We start from the raw sequence: 23,246 nt of genomic DNA on the forward strand, positions 1-23,246 counted from the left end.
CCTAAATAGTGACCCAATTCAAGACTGACAACCTAAAACCATCTTCTCTGTAATCTGTCAAAATAATTCATGCCACAGAATTGCATGGTGGACCCCCAGACTCTTAAACGTTTTCCTGTTAATCCCCTGTTAAAAAGTTGTACTCTAGGATTCATTATTTTAATAGTCTAGATCCTTATCTTACTCCCTCGTACTATTCAAGCTTCATAATATCAGATCACACATTCATTTTGGATAAAATTAACTACTTAGAAGGTAATGTTAAGAGGGAACTCGCTCCAGGTTCCAAACACACAAGGAGGCAGAAACTCCTGGTTTTAAATAAGGTTTTATATTTCTTCTTCTGAACAAAAAGGTTTTCACTGGTCAAAGCATTTAAAACAGTTGGAATAGGACCATCACACAATGTGAAATTCTAAACAAACAAAAGGAAAAAAACAGACTAACAATAGACATAAAAGAGCTTCTGAAGTAGTGGAATCAAAACTAACGAACTTCTCAAACTCACTAACAATCAAACAAAAAACACACCAACCAACACTCCAAACTACAAACCAACGCACAAACCGACCAACACACCAACCTACCAAACAACACACCAACCAACACACCAACACATACTAACCAACACATCTACCAACACACCAACCCACACACTAACCAATACACTAAGTAAGTAAGTAAGTAAGTCATTTTTATTTATACAGCGCTTTTCCAGACCAGGGTCACAAAGCGCTTAAACAATCAAAACAATATTCAATAAAGTATATACAGTACTTTAAAGTAAAACAAGATAAAACTGATAACACAACAGGAGTTCCAGAAAATCAAGGAAAAGCCTGAACAAATAAAAACGTCTTAAAGGAGTCAGTAGACTCCATCAAGCACAAAGAGAGGAAGATTGTTCCAAAGCTTAAGAGCAACAGCCTGAAAGGATTTCTCTCCTCTGGTCCTGAACTGTGTGAGGAACCATCAGTAGATTCTGATCCACAGACCTCAGAACCCGAGCTGGGGTGTAAGTCTGGATCAGATCAGTGATGTAAGGAGGAGCCTGACCATGAATAGCTCTGAAAGTAAGAACCAGAATTTTAAAGTTGATCCTGAAAGAAACTGGAAGCCAGTGAAGAGATTTAAGGATCAGAGAAATGTCTTCTACTAGGGCCGGTCAGAATTCTCGTTGCAGAGTTTTGTATCAACTGCAGGCGAGACAGATCCTTCTTGTTAAGACATGAAAACAAACTGTTGTAATAGTCCAGACGAGAAGACACTAACCAACACATCTACCAACAAACCAACCAACACACTAACCAACTCATCTACCAACACACTAACCAACACACTAACCAATACACTAACCTACACATCTACCAACACACCAACCAACACACTAACCAATACACTAACCAACAAATCTACCAACAAACCAAACAACAAACCAACCCACACACCAACCAACACACCAACCAACATATTAACTAACAAACAAACCAACCAACAAACCAACCAACAAACCAACCAACAAACCAACCAACAAACCAACCAACCAACAAACAAACCAACCAACAAACCAACCAACAAACCAACCAACACACACCTACAAACCAACCAACACACCAACAAACCAACACACCAACCAACAAACCAACCAAAAAAACAACCAACAAACCAACCAACACACCAACAAAAACTAACCAACCAACACACCAACCAACATATCAACCAACAAACAAACCAACCAAAAAACCAACAAACCAACCAACAAACCAACCAACAAACCAACCAACACCACAACCAACCAAAAAACAAACCAACCAACAAATCAATACACCAACCAACACACCAACAATCCAACCAACACACCAACCAAAGAAAACAACCAACACACCAATGAAGTGTTTTCTCATGACAGGGAAGACGAACTGGAACAAGTCTTGAGGTTTGATGTTATCAATTGTATATTTATTGCTGTTGTTCTAACTGTTTGTTTACATTTGTTTGCTAGTGAAAAACAAATTTACATTATTTTCTTTTTTATTACAAAATATACAATTGCTTTCATCGCTTTCTAAAAAAAACAAAAAACAACAAAAAAAACCTTTTCACTTCTCAGCCACCGTATTTTTTTTAATATTAGATTTCAAATAATCAACATGGATATTTAATTGTGGATTTATTTTCAAAAAAAGAGGACATTCTTTATGACGGCAGATCAGAAGTTTGAACTCACTGCACGTACAGAGTTGACGTTCATTGACGGAAGGATATGACTAATAAAAGTATTTCTATAAATACATTCTATAAGTATCTCGATTTCCAACGGTGACGTCAAAAAGCCTGTTGATCCATAAAATTGAAAGGTTTACAGGACTGAGTGCAGGAAGTCCATGTAACTAAAAGGTCGGTTTAAAAATTCACATTCTGGGATCGATATCTCTAAAAGACGTCTTTAATGGATGTTTTATATTCTAAACAGCCATATAATCGATGGTGAGAGTGGATTGACGTAATGGTCGCTCTGAGTGAGGGATGTGTTATCAGGAGAGTGAGGCAGTGGGAGTGGAGATCGGTCTGTCAACATGGTGCTCGCTCAGTGTGGCCTATGAAAGAGACTGATTGATTGAAATGCAAACATCAGTTTTGTCACTGACTGCGACAGAAAACAAGGACGTGTCACATCTCTTTTCTGCTGTTTGTGTGTGTGTTTGTGTGTGTGTTCACAGCCTGATTTGTTCATCATGCTGAGCGTGGACATTCACTGGTTTGTCACTGTACGTCTGACCTTTGACTCCCAAACAAAAGGAGGAATCCCTCAGGGATGAGGAAAATCAGATTTCTATCGATTCAGCCAATTCAGAGCAATTTTTTTCTAAATCTATTTCAATTTCCAGATCCTTTATTCCAGTGATTGTTGGTTAGCATTACACACAGACCACCATGACAAAGCATGTGCATTGGTGTGTGTTCTTTTGTCTAGAGGCTCCATTGTTGTTGTTGTATGAGACAATATTGTGCGTTTATTTTGGATGTGTTTCTTGGCATGTGTGTGTAGAGATCGTAGTTTTGTCGCTTGAATGAATAAAAGTTTGTCTGTGTAGGTGTTTGTGTGAGGGCGTCTGTTGTGTGTGTTAAGTTATTCTTCGGCTTGTGTTTTGGTCATGTTCAGTAGGAGATGTGTTTTTTGGCTTGGTTGTGCGTTTATGGTATATGAGAGTAAGAAAGTGTGGGTCCCAGAATAGTTGTATGGGAATGTCTATTTATCCATGCCTTTGTTTGACTGGTGATATTACCACCAAGAAAACAAACTACGACAAACTATGTTTTTTTTTTACATTATCTAAAGAAGGGTCCCCAATTTCTTTGGCACTAAGGGGACAGACACAAGGTGTGTAGGACAGGTAAGTACAGGAAAAATAAAATCATACAAGCTGTTTGAAAACATACGTTCGGTGCATGAATAATTTAATCTGGTACTATTTTTTCAAGTTTATTTTAGACTCGTTTCGACTTGTTCATTCTCTCTGTGCGGGCCGGTAACAAATGAGGTAAACCTGGAAGCCAGAAAAACCGGCTCTGGGTAAATAACCAAAATTAGTCCCAGATAGAAGGAAGCCTAGACCTTTCGTCTTCAGCTGCTGTTCTCGGCATAAGAAAATAAATGGAGCGAGCTCAAAACAGATCCTCCCTTTAGAATTGAGCAAGTTGGGTTTTTTTCTGGGGTAATGTCTGTTTGTTACCATGTTCTATTTGTGGTGTTATCCTGCAATGTCAGTCTTCATCAAGATCATGGTACATGCCAAATGTTTAGACAAACTTTCTAGGTTCATTCAAAGTTTATGCAATTTTTCGAGAGACTTTCTCTGCACAACACAACTAATGGTCCCAACCCCACAGAAGTGAAAACCATTTTGGGTGACTATATTTTGAAGGTTATCAAAATAATTACAAAAGTCTGCATTGCAGTCATCAGAGTGAAAGGTGGATGCTTTGAAGAAACTAAAATATTTTTAAAAAAATACATAATTCCAGGTGTGCTCATTCATTGTTTTGCTGCATTCAGAATCTATTTTTAAATAATCACAAAAACAAAGAATTTTATGACAACTTTTGGCAGTACTCCAACAGAAAACAATCCAGATTCGTCAATTATTTCCCTAGAGAAATTATTTCTGCCTTCTGACAAAAGTCGGCTCTTCTTTTATTTAAATAACAGGCTTAAGGCAAAAATAAAATCACGTTATTCTGCATATGTTGCGTAGTAGAACATTTTCACGAGTGCATGCACAACATGCACAAATTACGACTGTCTGTTTGCTGATTCAGAAATGTTGTACTGAGCTTATCCGTGTGGGAGGTGTGAAGAGGTGTGATGATATATAGGTCATTAAAATAAGCACATACAGCAATTATGTTAATGTATAGTCAGCTTTTCACAATTGACATTTTTCCGTTCAATCAACATTAATCATTCTCAAGAATCGTTAAAAATAACGCCTGCGCAGCATCACACGTGGCCAAATGTCCATTGAATATCATACAATAAATACTCTTTAAATAAAATATAATAAAGACTCTTTTAAAACAAGACATTATCTCTACTTGTAGTGTGATTTGTTGATTGTCAAACTAGTATTTAATAGTAGTGTTGAAATTTGAACTCCACAGCCAAACCATCACCACCAAGGCTGAGGTTTCCCGTGTTAAATATGTGTTAATAGCTTTTGCTGGCAACATAAAATAACTAGGCAGACCAGATTTGGTTCAGGGATCATGTTTCAAACAAGTGAGCTAGTTGGACAGACTCACCCTAATGGCAAGAAACACAAGACGTGTGCCAGGACATCAGTTTACAGGCACGGTATTGCTCATCTCCTTTTCATTTCCTTTCATTCTTTGACTTTTCTCGCCCTGTCAAGCCTTTATTTTGCTCTTTTTTTCCAGTACTTGTTTCACATCTGGTCCACCTTGAACCGTTTTTTAAGTGGGGCTAACCAGGGAACACCACAATCTAGAATTAATTTTTTTTTACTCAAAAAGAAACATCAATTATTCAGACCTCATGGAATGCTGCCTGTTCCGCTGCTGTCAGTTCACCTCATGAAAAGTGGAAGTTTATTGTTGTGTAATATCATGTTTAATTTACCGCTCTTAGTCGGGGCTGCAATCCCAGGGTTCATGTCCCGATGGGGCGGCGACATGAGGAGCTCGTGAGAGCTCCTATAAGTAGAGATGATTTACACTGATCTGGCCGTGCACGCTCTCCGGCGGCACGTGACAGTGATGAACGGCGTCGCCGGCCACGAGAACTCCTGATAAACTTTGACTCCATCATCCTCATCCTCCCCTCGCGCCGCCTCTGGTGCGACCGATCCGTGAGTAACGAGCTGCTAAAACTGCAATTATGATCGCAACATGTTTCGGAGCCGGGCAACCTCTCGGGCCGTGTAGCCGAGGAAGACATGACATGCTGGCGAGGCCTTGTTTTCTCCACACAAAGCAGGGTGATGTTGTACGCAGTTAATGATGCTTGCTCTTCTAATGTGCACAAAATAGTAGTTCTACAGACTTTCTGGATCATTAGCTGGGTTCTTACGTCACTGCTAGTAAGAGCATAGGAGTATGCATCATAACAATATTGTCCAATTAACTGGAACAGGAAGTCCATCAAAAGTTCTATCAATCACTTTACAAGAGTGTACAGGAAATTAGGAAAACCATTAGAACACATTTCCTTTAAGTGAGAAAGTACTCTCTTCCCAGAAACCTTTGTTATCCAGGAGATACCAAAGTGTTCGCAGGTCTGGAATAGTCATTATCTCCCCAGCTAACCCCCACTTGATATTCTTTCTATATATATCGTTGACCTTGGCTACAAGTCAAACCCTTTTAGGCATGTTAACACATCAGTTATGAACACGGTCAACAACCATTGAGCCAAGCCCAGTCCAAGACATGGTGTTAGTGACGTAAAGGGAATCCTGTCGATCTTTTGTTAAGATTAGCAATGATTTGTCCTCACACCACAATTATATTTGACTTTGCCTACTCCTGAGTCCATCCATGTTGGTCCAGAGTCTTAGTAATGGTGACTAGTTGACGTTCTCTAAGACCTCACCAATCTCCACCAAAATCCAAGTTTTTTACTTCGAGACACACAAGCTATTAAAGATGGATTACCTCAAATGCAAACTTAAGGTCAGAGAAACCAACTACCTCAGGGCGTGTTACCACCAAGCATTCTTGGCCTACAAGGGCTCTTCGAAAAGAGGAGAAATAATGACCTGGTGAGCCTTGCTAGTGCTACAAAAGGGGGGAAAATGTATGCCGTTTTTCTTACAAAAACCAGCCTTACTCGACTTCATCGTTGTTGTGTTTTTTTTACACTAACTGCTTCATATGTTGTACTCACCAGACACAAAGAGATCTACAGGACAATTTTTGAGACTAAAATACTGCATTCTATTTTTTAAATAGCAGGTTTTGTTTCCTATGTTGGGACTCGCGCTGATGAATATTCGGTGACATTACTCTTTGACCAATCAGTCGGTCGACATCACCTCAGTTCCTGCTTTGAACCGTGCTGGTGGAAATACAACATAAACCATGACACGTCCACAGGCATGGGAACTGAAATAAGAGTTAAGTCACAATGGCAGTCATTGTAGTGAGTGTCGGTTGCTGAAACCCATCCGTCATTTTGAGCAGAAGCACGAAATAAAACAGTAGAACACTTACTTCACCGATCGACTGTTGACACTGTTCATGTCACTGCCCCCCCCCCAGAAAAAGGGAACAACACTTGGTGAAAGTAGGAAAATCCCTCGGGATGTGGCAGAAGGTCTGTCCTTCCTTTCCATGTAAGTCAAAGTTTGTGCAAAATGTTGTTTTAAATTTTTGATGTGATGAGCACAGATGTTCAGCAACAAAGCCGACCTGAAATCTGACAGTAATAACGACCTGAAATCTGACTTGCTGGAACATTAAAACGGCCACAACACGATTAAAATGATTTTATCTTGTTAAAGTGTCAAGAAACAAGAAACTGAATCGCAAATTAAAGTGTAAAACACAATGGTTTAAAAATTAAACCAGTCCTTGGCTTACATTAATAAAGAATTCTTCTTATCACATCACCAACGGAATGAGAAGTCATTTTTTATTCAAGTTATGAGGTGGACTAGGATTAACGTTTTAATCATAGGAAAAGTTGATCACAACCGCACTGTAGAGACCTTTGCTGAAATATAAAGATATAAATTTAACTATTTTATTTGCAGAATAAAAGTGTTTAAAATGTTATATCTATATATTTTCTGCAATATAATTGAGATTATATGTCTGTGGGTAAAGATATTTTTAGTTGGCAAATTTGAAATGTATCTCTGCAGTTACGCCCCTTGAAGGTTTTAAAGAAACTCAATCAGGTCCAGAAAAAGGAGCCACAAGGGGGTGTATTTTGAATTTTAAAGTGGCTGAGATGGGGGCAAAATAACCCCGATGCAAATTAAAATAGGTCACATTTTTGTGAAATTTACACCATATTTAATACATGAATTAATTAATTTCCATAAATTAAGATCATTGTAAGACCTTATAAAAAGTAATCTTTGCATTTTCATTAATACGGGGAGTTTAATGTGATGTATAGAAAACTGCTTTGTCTATAAATCATGTCCTTATAACTGAATCTGGATTTAATGCCAGAGCATTCTTGACCTAAAACAGAAAGACTGATGAGCAGCTATGGAGCCTTCAGCACGGTCATCTTGTTATCCTCGCGGCCTTAGATTGAATATTTCTTTGCTCGTCCATGTTTTGAATCGACCTCGCCGGGGATCGACTGTTTCGTTTCACTCCGAGCAAACGTTTCTTCTGTCAAACAGGCGCCTGCCCCGCCTGGAAGGAAGTCCACCAGAGAGCATGAAGAGTAATGCCGGGTCTGCTCTGATGATCATGACCTGGCGTCGTAATGAGATGCTGTGAAGATCTGATCATAATGCAGGGTCGACACTGAAGCCTGCAATATTAATGACTCAAGCTGTTGATGTGAAGCAACTGACGCCAGTGGCTTGTTGATATTCAGCAGGGCTGGGGGAGAAGAACAGAGGTGTTTTTGTTAAGAGTTTGAAAGATTGTTTATTTAATGTCACTTTAAAATATCTTTCCATTTTTCATTTCTGCAGATTACTCTAAGAACAATGGTCCGATCCTGTTTTTAATTCTGAATTTTTGTCAAAAATATATAGAAAAGTCTTTGAAAAACATATTCTTAAAAGAAAATAAAAGAAATGTTCATTTAATTGTGTTTAACAGTAAAAGAAACATTTCTGAACAAGAAGTTGATATAATCAGACTTGCAGTAGTACCACATAAATACGAATAATAAAAACAATTTCTGTATTTATAATAAAGTGACAAAGCATTCACCTGTGACTCTTGACACATCAAAGGATTTCTTAAAAACCCAAACAGTATGTGTGGTTGTCTCCCATCCACCATAGAGGGGACCATTTAGCGTAAGGCTGCCGTGAAAAGGTCCACCAAGTTAGCCACAACGTCACTGCTGCTATTTAAATCTCCCCCTCTAACCACTCTTGCTAAAAAAAAGTGCTCCAGGACTGCATTTTTCATGCACTTAACCGAGCCTTTGATGACACTTTATTTCCTGAATTGTTAATGATCAGTCCTTAAGAAAAATGCCTTAATTTAACCAATACTTTGCACAAAAAAAAGTTGGGGACCCATGAGTCAAGTTGACAAGTTGAACTTTTTTCAACTGGTGAATCAGAGGTACACGCCATCTAGTGGTCGTACATGAGAATAAATAAAAAATAAGAGTGCCTTCCTTGCGATTGTTACAAACCACAAGGATGTCGGTATTACATTCACAGACTGACCTATAGATAAAATAAGTAAAGAATAAATGATACAGAGCTTGTTTTGTGCTCATTTTCGCTAGTTTACAGGTTTATTTTTAGAGTAAACTTGACTAATGCAAATGTATTGAAATGTAAAGAGTCTCAGTCCTAATGTCACTTAAAAAAAGAAGCTATTTTTTATAAAACAAAACACTTTATAGACAGTAATAATCAACAGGAATGATTATTCTTTCGGTGACAAATGCCTCCTGGACCAGAGCTGGAGACGACAGCTTCAGAAGATTGAAGCCCAAGAGCTGCTCGATCAGGAGATAAGAAGTGAGTCACAGAGAGAAAGAGGTTAAAGTGGACTCAACAATCATCTGTCCGTTCATTCCAACGTCCTCCTTTACAGACCTTCTTCTTCTCTGGAGGAGTAACTTAGTGCTCACACAAGAGACAACGGAAGGATGTGAGGTTTCAAAAGAATAGATTTTCAAAGCAATTGATTATAGAGCCTCTCAGTGGACTGTAGGAACTGCATTGCAAGTGGTTGAAAGGTCATGCCTCTGTTGAGAGAAGGGGTTTCAGTCCTGGCCTGAGGAAGCGGCTCTGCTGTGTGTTGCATATGTATGGCTCCTTGTTTGACCTTCTGACTGCAGCACATGAGCCATGGGCTGTTCCTAAGTGGCCTACAATGATGTCACCACTCATGCCCAATGAGCGGCTCGGTGTAGACCCAATTTTACGAGGTTTTCTCCGGCATCATCGCCGTGTCAGTGACCCCCAGCGGAAACCCATTAGTTCCTAAGTGTATGACCAGCCCTCGACAACAGCGTGGCAATAGTAGAGTCCAATAAAAGTGAAATCCATAACCACAAACTGACCTTTAAGGTGAGTAGAAGCAGAAAATCTAAATTGTTTGATGTATTTGCTCTGAAGAACAACTGCTGGTCAAAAAGGGGGTCTATTTATTTTATTAAATCCTGCGCCTTACAGTTGCTATAGCAACAATATTTCCAGCGTGACAACAGTGTTTGCGTGTCAATCTCGCTTCATGGACTCTTTTGTCGCCGTTTGAACACTCATTTTTCATCCAATGCTTTCATGGCTAATCTCATGCTGCGGTTCAAATGAAACATCATCGACCAGGAGTGAACGTGTAAGCCTTCGATAAACAAGTCATCGCAACCTTACGTCAACTTTAGAACCAGCACCTGTTACCGACCTCTTCAGTTCTATCTCTGCGGAGAGACATGTCGGGCTAACTTCCCTCTCACACGTGTCAATCATTTCTGAGACGCTTTTTCCCATCATGTGAAAATAGACGTCCCTGAAGAAGCAGCAAAGGTCGCAGCAATTACGAGCAAGATTATGATTCAGATGCTCAAGTTGAAAAGGCTCTTAAGAGCCGGAGAGTGACGTCAGTTATTGTTCACATCACGGACAGGAGCAGGAAGTTGAGCTTCAGCAGGCAGAGCAGCAGTTTGTTCACATATGATCACTTATAATGAAGATTATTGCAACAGCTTCTCTTCAAAGACGTTTGTTATAGTGGAGAATGTTTCCTTCTGTCTGGAAATGAACATGTTTTTGTTAGTTGCAACCAAAAATATAATATTTGTCTTCATCTTTTTTTTTGTTGCTAAATATCATTTACTTATTAAACTGAGGGAGTTAAGTGCATGAAAAATACACCTCACCAAAACGCTGAATCAGCAGGAGCTCTCTACTAGTTTCTCTTTAACAAGATGGTCCATATCGAGTTTTTGTTTTAATCATTTTCACAAGTTAACGGCCTTTTCTTTTTGATAAACTTACAAAAACTGTCTTTCAGACAGTAATAATACATACAACAAAGAACATATTATTTTCTACATTTTTTCCGCAGCAGACATTGGGCTTCCTCGATGGACTTATACATCTATATGGAGAATAGAATTACAATAAAGTTTTCTCTTCAAAATAGAGTGTTTTACTGAGGGCGGTGCAGAGTGAGTGCATGAGAGTAAAATACATTTTGAAACAAACACAAAAACAAAAAATACAACTACTTGACGTCTTTTAATATTGTTTCACGTTGAATTACATTCAAAGTGACTGGGAAGTATGAAACAGAAATTTACAAACTCTTTTAGAATTTTAGAAAATTAACAAAATGGTGAAACAAACACATTGGACAGAGATAAAGATAGAATCCCAAAGATTCATTTTATGCATTTATTTTAGGAGTAAATATGTTTCCAAGTTGGAATTTCTTTGCACAAAGTTTATTTTTTCCATTTCGGTTTGTATGAGTTATTTCATGGTTTTGTAAATTTGTTTCACAAGTTTATACATTTGTTTAAGTAAACATAAAAAAATGTTTCATAACAGTCTAAATTTGAACCAAAGTACTTAATAATAAAATAGTAATAATTTTGCACTTTCTAATAACAGTTGTTGTACTATTGTCTCTTCCTGTAGAAAATGCGTGTATTATAAAGCAGACATTTTTTTTTATCTCACAACAAGCCATGAAAGTTAGTTTGCTTAAGTTGATCCCAATAGAATTGTGTCTCCATTGATAAAGCTTAACAAGCAGCCAGTCACTCCAGCAATTACAAAAATCTAGAGCTCCAAAAAGTGGTATTGATCTAGAGTGGTCTGCGGTGAAAATGGATTTGAAGTCGGCACAAAAGAAACGATTGTACTTCCAAAGAAAAGCCGTTGGCGAGACTCACATCTGAGGTTCTTTTTTTTTGTAAGACCCTGCTCTGACTCTGCACTCTTATCACTGATGTTTTCTTGCTTCTTACATTTTGGCTGCGTAAGAAAACGTCTTGTTGAAACAGCCGCACAACATGAGTTACTTGTCATGTCGCCTGTTTCCAGGCCTTTAGCGAGGACGAGAACAATCTCTGGCGTCGACACGTCCAGCTCTAAACAAGCCGGAAACAACTTTAACCGTTGGAGGTCAGGCAGGAGATTCAAGCTGTGTTCTGGGACTGTTGTGAGGGACCGTCCAACAAAAAGGAGAAGCAAACATATGATGAGAAAATAAGAAAAAAATCCATACATTTTTTATTTTTTTACGAATGAATCTGGTCATCGACAGGTTTAAGTCATGATATTTCACTTGTAAACTAACACGGATGATGTATTATTTAATTATATACATGTTTCATGTGTGTTCTTAATATAAATTGGATACAATGAAATGTACTGTTTATAATTATGAGCAAAAACTTTCAAATAAAAATTGGATTATGGTAAGTGTAAGGATGTTGTTTTGACAGTTAGTTGAAAAAGAGGTACGGTGGCTGAGAAGTGCCAACTCATTGAACAGACCTAATTTTGTTTTCATAGTTCATTCATTTGTTTCATAGTTTGTTCATCTGTTTCAGAATGTTGTCAACTTGTTTCAGAGTTTGAAAATGTGTTTCACAATTGTGTTCAATTTCTTTTAGAGTTCAAGTGTTTATTTGTTAAATGAGTTTTAAAATTTGTTTCACAATTTTGAAGATTAGTTTCCGTGTTTTTCACACAAGTAGTTTCACAACAAATTTGTAATTTTGTTCCAGGAATGTTCATTTGTTTAATGGGTTTGTTTCATATTCCGTTTTTTGTTTTTTGGGGGGAGTTTATTTCTACCAGTTGTTCCCTTATGGTGGTCGCGTGTGGGCTGGAGCCTATCCCAGTTTATTCAGACGAGAGGCAAGGGACACCCTGGACAGGACACCAGTCTGTTGCATTGGCCCACAAATAGAGACAACCATTCACACACACACTCATATCTACAGACAATTTCCACAAGTTCCCAATCAACGTCTGTAGGTTTTGAGAAAACCGGAGTTCCAGGAGTAAACCCACGCAACACGGGGAGAACATACAAACTCCACACAGAAGGGTCACACGGGTGCTCCCTCCCGACCTGGAACCGGCAACCTTCTTGCTGATGCTAACCACTGCACCACCGTGCACCCACTTGGGAAATGTTCTCTTTTTTTGTAATTACTTTTAATTTCCTGGTCGGATGTTGGGTTTAATGTGTTGTTCCCAGACACGTCATTAAACCAGAGCAGGTGTGTTCAAACGTGTTTGAAAGGAACAGAACCAGGAAGCCGTTTAGTAAATGAAAGCGCTTCGCGGGGAAGTTAACCTGTGCCTGTATTTAAGGGTCATGAAGTGAGTTTAACAGCGAAGTGAACACGGAGAGTAATAACCTGCAGCAGGCTGAGCCCACGTCCTGATAATTACACCGTCTTACACCTGAAGCACACGGATGTAATCCCACAGAGGATCCAGCCGATGCCTGCAGTCACAGAGATATGAAGACAGTCAATCACGTCAATTGTGTTCTTTTATTTTGAAGGGATAAAGCAGAGCTGTTCAATTACTGACCAGGCTGGAGAAACCACTGAGGAGCTCCCAGTGATACAATAAAACACCAAAAATGAATGCAACGGCTGTTTTTGTAGATTCAGTTTAGTGAAATGAAAATGATTGTCACAGTTTTGAATGTTCCTCCATGTCTTGGTTTACTCTGGCTTTTTTCCCGTACACCAAATCTAGTTAACCTTTTTCTACTCCCAGATCTACCTATTTATCTGTCATTTTCATCTTTCTCTACTGGTAGTTTCCATTTACATCTTTCTCTACTCGTAGTTGTAATTTTCATCTTTCTGTACTTGTAGTTGTCATGTTCATCTTTCTCTACTCGTAGTTTTAATTTTCATCTTGCTCTACTCTTAGTGGTCATTTTCATCTTTCTCTACTCGTTTTAATTTTCATCTTTCTCTACTTTTAGTTGTCATTTTCATCCTCCTCTTCTTGTAGTTGTCATTTTCATCTTTCTCTACTCGTTGTCTTTTTCATCTTTCTCTCCTCAAAATGTTTTCTGCTTTTACACAGTCACTGGGAACACTGAGATGTTTTGGTTTTTTTTAAAATTGGGGGCATAAAGCACATTTGTGTACAATTTCAGACGAGAAAATAATATTTTCAGGCTGACTTAACTAAAAGAATAATTTCTAACCGTACCTGACACTTCTCTCACAATTGTCCATTACTTCTTCCATCCCTTGCGATTGTCTTGTTTTTCTTTTATTATTTCTTTCATATTGTTTTTTAATTTCTTACTGATGTTATGAAAAACATTTGTCACTAAGACCAATAAAGAATTTTTATATTTTAAGTTTTTTAAATAAAACAGAATTATAAAAAGCTCACGCACAATTGTATTTTTGTATACTATTACTAACATACTACTCACGACCAGAACATGTAGAATGTGAATGCAAGATGTGCTTCAACGGGAGAAAGAAGGCAAGTGACGCTATAAACCAGAGCCTGCTGAAGACCACCAGGTCAGGGGGTCATGATCGTACAATCTTCCCTCACTATGATCTGCTCATCAATCTAATGGGGACCCCCTGCTGCCGCTCCATCACGGTGGCTCCGCGGGACCTCAAACTCATTCCGTTCCTCGGGTTTTGAAAGGAAAATAAACCACCTTACAAAAGAATAACATCTTTATTTCAGCAAACTATCTTCTCTTTCAGGGCCAAGTAGGAAATGAAGCTCACGAAACAGAACCATGAAAACAAAAAAAACAAACACAATGAGTCCAGAACATTGAGTGCCGTCCGCATGATTGGAGGAGCACAGACACGAGCAGGTATATCTCAGCCCGAGAAAAACTCCTGTGGTGTGAAATCGGCTGATGAAACGTGGGAAGGAAATCAGTGCAGTCGTGATTAGACACCGTCAAACATGTGGTTCCAAAATAATCTGGCAGAGATCGGTAATCTAAAACAACAAGTATGACATCAGGATTATAATCCACACAGATCCAGGGGGCGCACACGTTGAAATGAGTTCATCAAAAAATACAAAGCATGCCATTTAAAAAAACACTCAAGAGGAGCATTATTTGAGTGAGAACCTGAGACGTCCGTCTGCCACCGAAACAAGAGGGAAAAGGTGATTTTTGTTGTTTTTTTTCAAAGTGGAAAGAGTCCGTGATGAGCCGCAGACATTCGTACGTCGCGCGGCCACGTCTTTAAAAACCGCTTCAAATCGTTAGCTGCACTTGTTAGCAAAAATACTCCTCCAACTCTTTGGCGTGTGAGACCAGCGAAGCTTGGCGGTGAACCAGGAAATTAAATAAAAGTTTAAAAAAAAACAAAAAAACAACGTTGGGATCTCTACACGTCTTTAAAATAAGTCTTTGTCGGCCAAAGAGGCGTTTATAGAAGAGAGTTAGGAACCACAAGAAATTTCTGTACAGTCACTTTTTTTTACACACAGCACATCCAGAGTAGACAAAATAATATATATTTATATATATATGTATTTGTTGTTTGAGTCACATGAAGTCGTTGAGCTCGGCCTCCAGAGCGGCAGCCATCTCGTCCGCCTCCGAGCTGCTTCCCTCCTCTTCCTCGTTGGACTCTTTGGAAGACTCGTCTGCCGAATCCTCTTCCTTCTTATCCTCCTCCTCCTCCTCTTCCTCTTCCTCTTTCGCCTCGTCGTGCTTCCTCTTGCAGCCCCTGGAAACACTAAAACAAAAAAAAAGGGAAAAAAAGATTAACGTGGATGAACTTTCAAACTTTGGATTAAGACATTTCGTTCCATCCGTACGAGCGATCGACAGGGACGTCCTGATCGACTTCTGACGCACTAATTGGAATTCAATTCCTGTGACGAACGGCATCCGAAGCATTAAGACACGTGGAAATAAACAACATTCCCAGCAGACATTCTCTTGATAGTTGACGGCATTTTTTTTTATTTTTCAGCGTCTCTTCTCTTCGCCGTCTCGGTGACTATAAAAGGACTTATTAGCATGACACTAATGAGGTGAGTGGGGTCCTGGTGATGGGCTCTTCTGACATCACATCCACAGAGAGAGGGCCCTCCTCATTAGACCCCCGCTGCTGTCTGACAGCTCCGCTAACCTCCCACGACAACTGCGCACCGGCTACTGTTTTAATAAAGGTCAGATGTCGGCTGACATGGAGGGCGTGGGTGGTCAACATGACAGTGGCTCTCGATGTTCTTGCTGGGAGTGGAAACGGCGCTCGAGCGAGTCGAGAGTTAACGTCACGACGGAACAGGGGAGGGATTTCATTAAGACGAGTCGTGGTCGTCCGTGATGGAGGAGAGCATCAAAGGACGGGGGCGTCGACATCAGCAGCTCGCTCTCGTTCCTAAATATTAACAGAGCTCCGACAGCAGGGGGCGAGTCAAATGAGCGTCTTCATTGCCTTCTGCTTTGCATCATTAACATCCAATCTGACTGTGTGAACATTAATCTAGACTCCCACAGAACACGACTCCGTACTCTCGGCTCTGCTCCGGAGACCTGCTCGGAACATTCCAGTGGACCATCTACTCGCTCCATCCTGCTCCTATGAGGCCAGCAGAGTTTTGAGAGGAGAAAAAGTTGGATAAGCCACGTTGAAAGTGTGCCATCTAGGAATTCAAAATTTTAAATGAATTTTTTTTTAACTACTGGAATTTTAATATCAAACTCTACGTTAAAAAAAATCCTTTACTATTAAAATATATCGGATTTTAAATTGTTTAATTATTATTAAACAAATAGAACTCAACCGCTCAATATAGAAATGATTGAATTCACTGCTTAAAGAAAGCAACAACAATTTATTTAAGAAAAAAATAATCAAACTAAAAGATATAGGAAGTAAATAATAAGTAAAATGATGCCATGGCAAGGTAAAAAAAATATGTAGTATCTTTCCTCTTTATTAAAATATATAAATATTAATATTAAAGGAAGGACCAGCAGTTATGTGAAAATAAAGGAAGAGGAAAAGTTAGATTAAAAACAACGGCGGGCAATGTACTCAGGGGCCACATTAAAATAAGTGACTTAAGATCAACAAGAAATAAACTCAAATATGCCAATAAAATATTTATAAGCCATTTATTTTAAACTTACATAAAATTGCTCGTTTTTTCCCCCTAAATATATTTACTCAAATTATTTGAAGGGGAAAGAAATATTCACAAAAAGGACAAAGATAAAAAAGGAAGAAAAAAAAGGGAAAAAAAAGGGGAAAGAAAAGTTCTATTAGTAAGTCAGTATGTAATTTATATTTGTGGAGCGCTTTTCACATGCATTAACACAGTCAGGGGCCCGAACTGCATATGTCTGAGTTTTAACAGGTAAATACAATGGAGGGGGGAATCAAACTAAATAATTTTAAGTACGTTTAATACTTTTCAGAGGTACAAGGCAGAAAAAAGTTTGCGTCTGAAAAGTTTAATGAAAGTAGATTTCCTTCACGCCAGCTTGAATGCACGAAAAAACTGTATCTCACTCCATTTCAGGTTCGTTTGCAGGGGCGAGAGTTGAAGTCAGTCAGCACTGATCTGAAAAATGCTTTTATTTACAAAAGTCAAAAGCTACAGACTTTTCTCTGGGCATACTATCGGCAGAGAGTGAGGAAGCGGAGAAGGGATGAGCAGAAGAGAACGCTCTGTGAGGAACTTCAAACGCTGCTGACAGCACTGACAACGTTCCTGCTCACAGCCAGTCAGAGGAAGCAGGAGTGAGAGACCGAGATGAACATGGTTTCCAACTTCTGCGCGATGACGGGCGGCGTCAGGTACAGTTCGTCAAGCCAAGGTTTTATTTACTTTTCTTCTCAATTTTGAATCATATTTACACAAAAAAAAGCCAAAGTGAGGCAGAATAAGAAAAGCCTAATAAAAATTCAAAGTTATCGTATAATCATCCGTTTTTTGTTCTTTTTGTTCATAAAAACAAACTGTACATTCAAAGTAAAAAGCATGAGACCACTGTTGTTATCTTTAAAGGGCCTTAAAAGTAGTAACTATTCTGTGAATCACAGGACGACAATGTCTAGATACCAGTTGTTCAACAAACTTTTTCTTTTTCCAATGGTTTACCGCTCAAAAAAAATGGAACTTTAGATGTAGTAGACAACAGTACATTGAAGAAAACATGTATGGTCTATCAATTTGTTGCCGACTGTATATAATGGATGACTATTTATCAACTTTTTTCTCAAACCTTGAATGTTTTGTATGAATAGGATTATCTTCGTCTGAAGCAATTCAAATTGCAGACATTGACTATTTTGGGTTTACATACTTTTGAAAAAGACTGTTGAAAAACCAACTGACCAGTTGAACAGGAACAAAACATTAAAGTGAAAAAAGAAGGACGAGAAGAAAGAGAATAAAGAGACACATGTGACATTAAAACGACACAACTCGACAACTATCATGAAACAAACATGACATATCGCACACGTCTCTGAATGTGGCTGCGTGACAAGCTACTCCTTAGTTCTTTAAAGATCGTCCTCTCGGCATTATCATAGTTTGCCAATTACACGGCTTATCCTACTTTTAAAAGTGACAAATGGAAACGGATGAAAGGGGAAAAAAAAAGAGCAGTATTGGAGGAGGGAGTCTGAAGAGTGATGTGTCAGTTTCGCTCAGCTCTGCTTCAAAAGCGAAAGGAGATGGATTGAAATAATATGCATGGCAGCTTATCAACACTCGCTCGCTTGGAACTCATGCGTCTGAAACCCATCGGTAGAGAAAACATCACCGCAGGACGATTAAAAAATGGAGCATTGATAGTTGGCAGGGAGGAGCTGTTTGGAACAACAGTTTAGTTGTTAACTGATATGCTAGACAAAGAATAGCGAGTAGAAAAAAGAAAACAGCCAATAGTTCACACAAGCCCTTTTTTTTTTTTAAATGCTTCCTTATGACAAAATACCAAATCTTATGCGTTTTTGTTTTATTCACTTTATTCTGAGCAGTCATGACAAGCTATTATATATTATAACCATGCTCTTCACTATGTAACATTGTCTGTGTCACCTGATCACAAAACTGAGAGAACATTTTATTTATAAAAAAAAAAAAAAAATTAACATGCAGTATTTGGCAACAGTACATCGATTTTTTTTTTAACTAGCAAGCTTTAGAGTGAATAAAACAAAAATGTAGCCAATTATAAAAAAACTAGTATGACAAGTCACTATCCGGCTACTGCAATGATGACCACACTGTACCGGCTACTTTTGTGGAACAGAAAAAAAAAGTATGTAGTGTTTAAGCAAACTAAAAAAGGCCACTTCCTTGCAGCTATTGACTTCTGATGCTCTATGAATGTTAACAAGTGTGATATTCAGCATAAGTTGAAACAAATTAGTTATAACTTCAATATAACGATGCTGGTTCCAAGCCATTTGGATTTATTGGCAAGAATCTGCCGATCCGATACATATGACACAGGGAAAACAATACGAGATATTGCTATACTGTAGGAACAAGGATATATTTGTATTTATATATATATTTATAAGTATTGCCTGAGTACTCCGGTGTTTCAGAATTCGCATCACTCTTGATGAAGTCGTAACTGCTTTCATCTGTTTTTGAAACCAGTTACCAAACATCAGCTTTAAAAGCTGCTGGAGTCAACTGTATCCTCTCATCCTAAGTCATCGCTGGGATCTCACAGGATTTCATTATTCATTTAGCAGCAGAAGACATTCTGCTGCCATCTAACTGCCTGAAGTGGAATTAACAAACTGCGTAAATATTTGATGTGAAATTTAAAAAAAAGAAAAGATTATTTTGTTTTAAACCACTTTATTGACTATTGTAAACAACAAATTATGAGTTGAAGGCAAAAAATAAAACAAATTTTAAAATAAATATCGATACAGTGCTGTCAAGTATTGTGTAAAAAAAGATATATCGCTGTACCAATGTTTTCAAACACCACCCTATAAAGGACAATTAAACAAGAGATGCCCATAGTTGGAGTAGCATAGTTAAATCGGCTTTAGATTTTAGATGGAGAATAAACATCTTACAGACATTTGTATTGATGTGGTATATACTATGTAATGGTCGGAAAACACAATATTAACTAAAGCATAGACTTTGGTGATTATTTTATGAAAAATTCACAGATATGTAGACACAAGACAAGGTTTTTAAACCATTTTAATAAACTACATATTTAACAATATGTTTAAGTAATTGATTACACCGTTTATTTACAGATGTAACAACACCACTTACATGGCATAAAGCCCGTTTCCAGCTGAGGTGTGTTTTCAGGCGTCAACCTCTCAAAAACACAGACACCATGTTTTCTTTTCTAAAAATTTCATAGCTGCCTTAGTTTTAAAATGTAAATTAATAATAATAAGGTAAAAATAAATGAATATGACAAATGAAAACTATTAGAAGCCATTTTGGGAAGAGTAAAGTACATCAATAACTAAAATGAACAATACTTATTTTGGATATTAAGAACTAAATATCAAGATGCATGTTCGGTTGGACATCGATCCCGAAATCCGTACAGCTTCATTTGCATACAAGTATGCGACCTATTGACAAAACTATCAATGTTGGACCTCAATGCATTAAACAGTGGGAAGCGTATGCGCATACAATTTGGTGATTAAACCCCGTACCGTTTGTGTTTCAGATCTTGTAGGGAGTGTATATCGTTTCATCGCCAGGTAGACTTTAAAAGTCAGTGTCTTTATTGCTCAGATGAAGAGGTGATGTCAAAGCAAAAGTGGCGTTTACGTTCGCTTTACAAGATGGGGATTCGAACCCACATGTAAGTAAGTAAGTCAATTGTATTTGTAGAAAAATAACTTTTTTATATAGTATTCATTAATAACCAGTCTGATGACAGATGCTTAACGTCTCGTCTAATAATTCATTGTGTTAAAAATAATTCCGCATATAACGCATGTTCAGCGAATGGCAGCAAACGCAAACAAAAAAGTATTCCCAAGAGGTGCTTGTCTTTGCAACATGTGGATCAATTCTAAGCGGGAGCAGAAATAGAAATAGAACTAGTTTAAAAACTAACCTCAGAGAGACAGAGTTTAGAAACTAGGTCAGATTATTTGCCGTTTCTTTCGCTCATGTCAAAAGCCTGACTAAGCAATCCTCGCAGTCTGTTCTCACACTAATAAACTGTGTTTAGCAGCAACAGGAAACATGGATCACTCTGCTGTCTCTCCTAACAGCACAGCCAGGGAACAAGTATTATTAGAACACAACAGGCAGCCAAGCACTGTCTTCACTCTAAGTCGATTCTCATCCAGGTATGAAGACTTATTTAGGTAGAGTTATTAGTAATAACTGTGCTTTAATAACTGTACTTTATATGATTGTATAAGGTAACTCCCTCTAGGGGGCGCTCTAGCAGGAACCAGACAGACAGGTGGAACAGATAAAGTGCAGGTGAAGACCAGATGGCATTTATGCACCAAAAGATGGATAAAAACGCCAGTAAAAAAAAGAAAACAAACACCCTCATGATTGAAAACATACATATGCTGCAGCATGAAAAAATGCGTTTTGAGATACATTTGGAATGATATAAAATTTAATTTAATCGAGACAAAACTGCTAATTCACTACAAGACATTCTAGATGGTCAATAGTGTGGTTTACTTGATGATTCTTCATATAAAATGTCATCAGTAGACAAAATTATATTTTAACCTTTATTAGTCATGAACAGAGTTGTATATCATTTTGATTTCATGATTTGATTTCATGACTTTTTTTAAAGGATCCTACCAAACCGGGACACACGTATTTACAAGAAAAACTTGATTTTCCAAATTCATACCACAATATTAAATTTATTACCCAGAAATCTCTCCTGCCTAAGAGGAAAGTGAAAATGTTACTACAGTGACGAAGCATCTGCAAAGCACTATTGCTTCTTTACCAACAGCAGTTTTTTACTTTAATTACTCAATGTATTGCCCACAAACAAAAGAAAAAAACACGTCTTCACACCACAACTCAGATTTAGTATCAAAGAAAGTGATTCACGATCCCAAAAGTCGATGTCATATCGAGTTTTCAAATGTAATGTTTGCCGCCGGCCTTTTCCTGTGCAGACCGCTTTCTCAGTCCTGGTACTGCTTTTACCAGAAGGTCTTTGAGGGTTCACGTCACACCCCCCCACATAAATCCTCTTGAGAAACACAATTCGACAAACATCTTATTTGGTCTATTAATCCGACAGCTGACCTTATCAAGACTACAAGAAAACATAATTCACCTATCTCGCCGCAGTTCGTCTTCGCAGTGACTCCGGGAAGCCTGGCAGAAGGGAATGAAAGCTTTGTTCACTTTGCTAGCTGCCTGCCGACGACTGTTTGTATCCGACAGATCATATAATCACGGAGCACAACGGAACAGGAGCCGATTTGACATTTAATTAGTCTCAAGTGGCTACAAGAGTCGCCTGTAGTAAAGTAAACTTTCTGGGAAGGAAGGAAATGCAATAACGATCAGCTTCTTGAGTTTAAGGAGGTGACGATACTATAATCAAGTAGAAGGATTTCAACTTTGGAGGAGTTATGCAGCACAAGAGAGGAATCGATGGACTCTGTGAATGTTAGGAAGCTTTATCCTAGCAAGGAACATCTAATGAAGCTTGGAATCAATGCAGCCATTAAACTACACATAACAAGAATATACTACTTTTTTTTTTCTTTATTAAGTCATCTTTTGTGTTGATGATATACTTACTTACAGGAAAAACAATGTCATTCAGGTGTATTTTTTCCAAATGTTTCAAACTCTGAACAAACAACTTAAAATTTCCCAATTTCTCAACGCAACAATATTAGTAACATTGAAAGACTATGAAGAAAGATCTTAAAGGGCAACTAATGTGTTGATTTCACTTTTTATTAAATAGATCTTGGACCTCTATTGTACTGATCAGTATGTGACACCTCCAAGTGACATGTTGTATAAACCAAGCCGGACGTTATTACAGTTGGGTTGAGGAGGAATGAAGCCATTATTAAATTATAATCGACTTTGCTCTCGTCTATATTTTGTTTGTCGAGATTTCAGAAGGGGGGAGAACTCTATAAAGTAACATCAAAATGTCGCCGTGATGGGGTACTAACTGCATCTTGGAGAGGAAGTCTTCAACATTTTATACATACGAGTAAATCAAGAAGGTTGTCTTCATTTTAGTTGCACTTTCAATAATTGTGAGTGAATTTCATACGGATATACACGGGTAATGAACACTTCTCACGGTCAGGGAAGTGTGTTGGTAGCATGTGTATATGTTGCAGCTGAAAGAGAATGAAATCAGATAAAGAACGGACACCTATTGAAAAAATGACAGAGAGTGGGAGTTTAATTTCCACATCAAGAAAGTGTGAAAGTGTATTTGCTCACCTGTGCCCCCTACGATTATGTTTGTGAGTGTTTTTTTTTTTGTTTTTTTTTTAAAAAGACTTTAAATATTATTTAGGACGGTGGTTATTTACCTAAAATATATTGATAAAATTAAAGTATTTCCATGACTTAAGACGTATT

The 23,246-nt window shown here is 38.1% G+C and overlaps 1 protein-coding gene across 1 annotated transcript in view; it reads right to left on the reverse strand.

Moving 5' to 3' along the window:
• Nucleotides 1-15,191: 15,191 nt before the first annotated feature.
• The window catches only part of ctdp1 (CTD (carboxy-terminal domain, RNA polymerase II, polypeptide A) phosphatase, subunit 1), a 37,708-nt gene continuing 29,653 nt past the window's right edge, over nt 15,192-23,246 (reverse strand). The window contains exon 13 of the mRNA XM_087787552.1: nt 15,192-15,397. Coding sequence (XP_087643678.1) covers nt 15,205-15,397 — 193 coding nt within the window. The 3' untranslated portion in view covers nt 15,192-15,204. The remainder of the gene's footprint in view (nt 15,398-23,246) is intronic.

The sequence above is a fragment of the Callionymus lyra genome, chromosome 3, assembly GCF_982586985.1.
Source record: "Callionymus lyra chromosome 3, fCalLyr1.hap1.1, whole genome shotgun sequence".
NCBI lineage: Eukaryota > Metazoa > Chordata > Actinopteri > Syngnathiformes > Callionymidae > Callionymus > Callionymus lyra.